This window comes from Anomalospiza imberbis, chromosome 29, assembly GCF_031753505.1.
Source record: "Anomalospiza imberbis isolate Cuckoo-Finch-1a 21T00152 chromosome 29, ASM3175350v1, whole genome shotgun sequence".
Classification (NCBI taxonomy): Eukaryota; Metazoa; Chordata; class Aves; order Passeriformes; family Viduidae; genus Anomalospiza; species Anomalospiza imberbis.
In genome coordinates, this window is record NC_089709.1 from 185,914 (window position 1) to 191,913 (window position 6,000).

Genomic DNA, 6,000 nt, shown 5'->3' on the forward strand with positions numbered 1-6,000 from the left:
ACGGACAGGGGACAGAGTGACATGGGGGACACAGGGGACACACAGACACACGGACAGGGGGACACACAGAAAGGAGACAGAGGGACACACGGACAGAGGGGACACAGACACACGGACACACAGAGATGGGACAGACGGACAGGGGACAGAGGGACACACAGACAAAGGACAGAGGGACGGGGGGACAGACAGACAGGGGACAAAGGGACAGGGGACAGAGGGATGGGAGCAAGAGGAGGGAATGAGGCTCTGGAGTCCGGCTTTGGCTCTTGAGGAACCCCCGGTACCGGGGCCTGCAAGGCCATGGGGTCACTGACCACCCCTGGCCACCGCTGACCACCACTGACCACCCCTGGCCACCCATGACCACTGCTGACCACCACTGACCACCGCTGACCACCCCTGGCCACCGCTGACCACCACTGACCACCCCTGGCCACCCATGACCACCACTGACCACCGCTGACCACCGCTGACCACCCATGACCACCACTGACCACCGCTGACCACTGCTGACCACCGCTGACCACCCCTGACCACCACTGACCACCCCTGGCCACCGCTGACCACCCATGACCACCACTGACCACCCCTGGCCACCCCTGACCACCGCTGACCACCCATGACCACCACTGACCACCCCTGACCACCCCTGGCCACCGCTGACCACCAGGTCCTGCGGCCACCCCTGACCTCGTGGTCACTGTCCAGCCCTGGCCACCAGGTCCTGCAGCCACCCCGGACTCCCCAGCCCCGCATTCCCCCTTGTGGGACCCCAAATCCCGAAATCCTGACGTTCCAAGAGCGGGGGAAGGTCTGGACCCGCATCCTGGCCATGAGTGACCGCTGAGTACCGGAATTCCCGAGGGAAAGCCCCACCTGTGGATTCCGAGGCGTCCGAGGGCTGCCGGTGGTGGCCGGGGGACCTTCGCTCCGAGGGGGAATCGCCCAGGGACGAGGAGAGGCCGCTCAGCCTGGGATGGCAACGGAAATTCGGGAACTGGGGAATCGGGGAGTGGCCGGAGATGACCCCTGGTCACTCCCAGAGAGCTGGAGGTGACCCCTGGTCACTCCAGGACAGGCAGAGATGACCCCTGGCCATCCCGAGGGATCCCGAGGGATCTCCAGGAATCCCTCGGAGCCCTCCAGGGATGGGATCCAACCCTCCCTGAGCCCTTCTGCTGCTTCCCAACCCTTTTCCCATGGAAAAATCATCCCAAATTTCCCGCCCTGGCACAGCTCCAGGCCGTTCCCTCTTGTCCTGCCCCATTCCCTGGGATCAGGTCCCAAATCCCCCCTGGAATCAGATCCCAAATCCCCCGGGATCAGATCCCAAATCCCCCCAGGATCAGATCCCAAATCCCCCTGGAATCAGATCCCAAATCCCTCCTGGGATCAGATCTCAAATCTCCCCGGGATCAGACCCCAAATCCCCCTGGGATCAGATCCCAAATCCCCCTGGGATCAGATCCCAAATCCCCCTGGGATCGGATCCCAAATCCCCCTGGGATCAGACCCCAAATCCCCCTGGGATCAGATCCCAAATCCCCCCTGGATCCCCCTTTTCTCTGGGATCAGCTCCCCCTAAGGAGAAGTCCCTGGAAAATCCCCTCGGGATTTCCCAGCCCCATTTCCATGAGCAGCCCCAGACCTGGGCACGGCCCTGGACGCTCCTGGCCAATCCGGAGGAAAATCGGGATTAACCCTGGGATCATCCCCGGCCCAGCCCAGGTCCGCCCTTGTTATCCACCCAAAAATCCCTTTTCTCCCCCCAGAAATCCCCAAATTCCGGGATCCGCGGCATTCCTGAGGCGTTTCTCCTGAAAAACCACAATTCCAGGAATGCCCGAATCCCAGCCAGGGGGATCCAAAGGGATCCAGAGGCTTTTCCTGCCCCTCTGGAAGCAGCCGGGGCTTAACGAGGCTATAAAAAAGTCGTTTAATTCGGCTTAATTAAAGCTCCTTAATTGCCTTGGGGGCGGCCGAGCCAGGGCAATTCCCACAATTCCCATTCCAGTGGCGCCTTCGGAGCGACCGCCGCCCTGCTCTCCCTTCCCAAGTCCCAAAAATTCGAAATTCCCAAAAAACTGGAGCTTGGAATGGGAAAAAATTCCCTTTCCCCAACCCTCCTGCCCACTGGGTTCCTTCCCAAAACAGCTTTGGAATTCCCAGCCGGAAAATCCCACAGAAACCCGGGCTAAACCAGGGTTTAAAGCAGGAAAAAAGGGGGAAAATCCAATTTTCCAACCTTTCTGACCACTCAGTTCCCTCCACGCCGTGGTTTTCCAAGGAAAACCGGAATTCCAGGGGCAGCTGGGAGGACCTGGAGGGCTCTTCCCATAAAATTCCCAAGAGTTTTTATTGGGAATGCAGGATAAAGCCGCAATTCCCGGCTTTTCCCTCAATCCCAACCTCTGCTGGTCATTCCTGGGTTTTTTTTTGGAATCTCCCACAGGAAATCCGGGATTTTCGAGGTGCCCCCACCAAATTTCACGGAAACAACCCCGAATTCCTAAACCCCGTTCTCCCAGGAAACGTGGGAACTTCGGGCTTCCATTCCCAAATTAACAAAAACTCGGGATCTCAGGGGAAGTTTTTTTTTCCTTTCCCACATTCCGACGGCGGCCGCCGAGTTCTGGGAGGAATTCCGGGAGTTTGGATCCCGCCGGAATTTCTCCTCGGAGCTGCAACATTTTGGTTCCCTCCCTGCCGGGGGCTGCGGCTCCGCTGCTCTCCCTGGAAAAACACCAGGAAAAACCACGGGGAGACCCAAGAAAAATGGGAATTTTCCCCCATTTTTCCTGCTTTAAACCCTAATTTATCCCGGGTTTCCATGGGATTTTCCAGCTGGGAATTCCAATTCCAGTGTGGGAAGGAAGCCAGTGGGCAGAAATGTTGGAAAATGGGAATTTTCCCCATTTTTCCTGCTTGAAATGTGGTTTATCCCAGATTTTGGTGGGTTTTCCAGCTGGGAGTTCCAATCCTGCTGTGGGAAGAGATGGGAAGGAGGCCAGGGGTCAGAAAAGTTGGGAAATGGGGTTTTTTCCCATTTTTCCTTCTTTCAAGCCTGGTTTATCCCGGGTTTCCACGGGATTTTCCAGCTGGGAATTCCAATCCTGCTGCGGGAAGGAACACAGCGGTCAGAAATGTTGGGAAGAGGGAATTTCCCCCGTTTCTCCTGCTTTAAACCCCGATTTATCCCAGATTTTGGTGGTTTTTCCAGCCGGGAATCCCAAACCCTTTTTTGGGAAGGGAATCCCAACAGGACGGCACCGCCCGGAGCGATCCCAAATGTTGGGAGTACGGGGGTTTTTCCCGGTTCTTTTAGTTGGTTGGTTGTGGTTTTTTCAGGAATTCTCCACGGGAATTCTGCAGGAAGCTGCTCCAGGAATTCCTGGCGCGGGGTAATGATTAACGGAGCCGCTCCTGGGGAAGTGGGAAGTGGCAGAGCTGGTTTGGCCGGGAATTCCGGCTCCTGGAATTCCCTGTCCCGGGGGGATCCTTTTCCGTTCCCTGGGATGGGGAATCCACGGAATTCTGCGCCTGGGAGGGATCCTAAAATCCCTGGGATGAGGGAGGGAAACCTCTCCCTGTCCCAGCGGGATCCAGGGTGGAACCGGGCACTTCCAGGGATGGGGAAGCCATGGAATAACCTGGGACAGGATCCAGGATTGAGCTCTGGAATCCCAAAGAAAGCGGCCCAGGGAATCCTGGAATTCTTTGGGATGGAAAAGATCCTTAAATGCCGAAAAATCCCACCCTAATTCCAGGGTGGGACACTCCCAGCATCCCAGGGATGGGGAAGCCATGGAATAACCTGGGACGGGATCCAGGATTGATCCCTGGAATCCCAAATGAACCAGCCCACGGAATCCTGGAATTCTCTGGGATGGAAAAAGCAGGGAAAAAAACCCCGGAATCTGGTGGGAAAATGATCCCCGAAATTCCCGGGATCTGCTTCTCTCCCAGGGCCCCAAATTCCTCATTTTCCACCCAAATCCAGCTTGTTGGAAATGCTGTGGCTGGAGCAGGGATCCCAATCCAGGAATCCTCAGTCAAATTCCTGAATTTATCCCAAAAAACCTCCAGGGATTTCCAAGGGTTTATCCCACCAAAAAATCCCCAAATTTGGTTTAAAATGGAGCCAAACAAACTGGGAAAATGCCAATTCCCAGTACCAGATATTGGAAATATCCCAAAAATCAGGAAGGCTTGGGATATTTCCCCCACCCCCACTCCCAAAATCCCGGAATTTTATCCCAAAACACTGCAAGGATGCGGTGGGAGGTCCAGGGCTGGGCTGAGCCCCCCCAGAATTCCCAAAATCCCAGAATTTTATCCCAAATTCCCCCCAAGGAATGGGGTGAGGGCTCCAGGATGAGCTGAGCCCCCCTCCCAGGTCCCCAAAACCCCCAAAATCCCAGATTTTCACCCCAAAATCCCAGAATTACACCCCAAATCGCCAATTCTCCCTCGAGACATGGGGTGAGGGCTCCGGGACCAGCCGAGCCCCCTCCCAGATCCCCAAAATCCCCGAATTTCACCCCAAAACACCCCAAATCCCGGCATTTCACCCCAAATCCCGGCATTTCACATCAAATCCCCGAATTTCACCCCAAAACAGCCCAAATCCCGACATTTCACCCCAAATCCCCGAATTTCACCCCAAAACACCCCAAATCCCGGCATTTCACCCCAAATCCCGGCATTTCACCCCAAATCCTGGCATTTCACCCCAAAACACCCCAAATCCCGGCACTTCACCCCAAAACAGCCCAAACCCCGGCACTTCACCCCGAACCCCGGCACGTCACCCCAAAACACCCCAAATCCCGGCACTTCACCCCAAATCCCGGTATTTCACCCCAAATCCTGGCATTTCACCCCAAAACACCCCAAATCCCGGCACTTCACCCCAAATCCCGGTATTTCACCCCAAATCCTGGCATTTCACCCCAAAACACCCCAAATCCCGGCACTTCACCCCAAATCCCAGCACTTCACCCCGAACCCCGGCACTTCACCCCAAAACAGCCCAAACCCCGGCACTTCACCCCAAATCCCGGCATTTCACCCCAATCCCCGGCACTTCACCCCGAACCCCGGCACGTCACCCCGCAGCACCGCAGGGACACGGCGCGGAGTCCCGGACGAGCCGGGGCCCCTCGCAGAGCCCCGAAACCCCCGAGTTTCACCCCAAAGCGCCGCTTTCCCCCGCGGCAGCGCCGTGCCGGCTCCGGGAGCAGCCGAGCCCCCTCCCCGCTCCCCGCAGCCCCAAAAGCCGCGAGTTTGCCCCCGGAGTCCCGTCCCCCCCCATCCCCAGGGCCGGCGGGGGCTCCCCCCGAGCCGAGCCCGCTCCCCGTCCCCCCCGGCCCGGCCCGGCCCGGCCCGGGGGTCTCGCCCAGCCCGTACCTGTCCGGGGCCTGCGGAGGCCTCACGCTCATGGTGGAGCTCTGTCAGGGCTCTGCCCGGAGCCGCCGCCCCGCTCCGGCCGCCCCCGCCACCATCCCCGGCCCCGGCGGCTGCGGCGGCCTCGGGGGGCCCCGAGCGACCCCCGCGGCCGCCCCCGACCCCCCGAGCTGCGGAGCGGCGCCGGCCCGGCCCGGCTGTGGGGGGCTCCCCCTGCCTCCCGCCGCGGGGGCCGGGCTGAGGGAGAGGCCTGGAGGCCGCTCCCAGTCCCCGGGCTCGCCCGGCCCCCCGGCCGGCACGGCACGGCACGGAACGGCCCGGAACGGCACGGAACGGCACGGAACGGCACGGCACGGCACGGCACGGAACGGAACGGCACGGCACGGAACGGCACGGCACGGAACGGCACGGAACGGCACGGAACGGCAGGGCACAGCTCGGCCCGGCACGGAACGGCACGGCACGGCACGGCACGGCCCGGCCCGGCACGGAACGGCCTGACCCGGCACTGCCCGGCCCGGCCCGGCCCGGCACGGCCCGGCACGGAACGGCACGGAACGGCAGGGCACAGCTCGGCCCGGCACGGAACGG

At 60.0% G+C, this 6,000-nt stretch overlaps 1 protein-coding gene across 1 annotated transcript in view; it reads right to left on the reverse strand.

Moving 5' to 3' along the window:
• The window catches only part of ARHGEF11 (Rho guanine nucleotide exchange factor 11), a 29,574-nt gene extending 23,885 nt beyond the window's left edge, over nucleotides 1-5,689 (reverse strand). The window contains exons 1-2 of the mRNA XM_068174744.1: nucleotides 5,413-5,689; nucleotides 880-974 (exon numbers count right to left, since the gene is read on the reverse strand). Of these exons, the coding sequence (XP_068030845.1) occupies nucleotides 880-974; nucleotides 5,413-5,444 (127 nt within the window). The 5' untranslated portion in view covers nucleotides 5,445-5,689. The remainder of the gene's footprint in view (nucleotides 1-879; nucleotides 975-5,412) is intronic.
• Nucleotides 5,690-6,000: the final 311 nt, after the last annotated feature.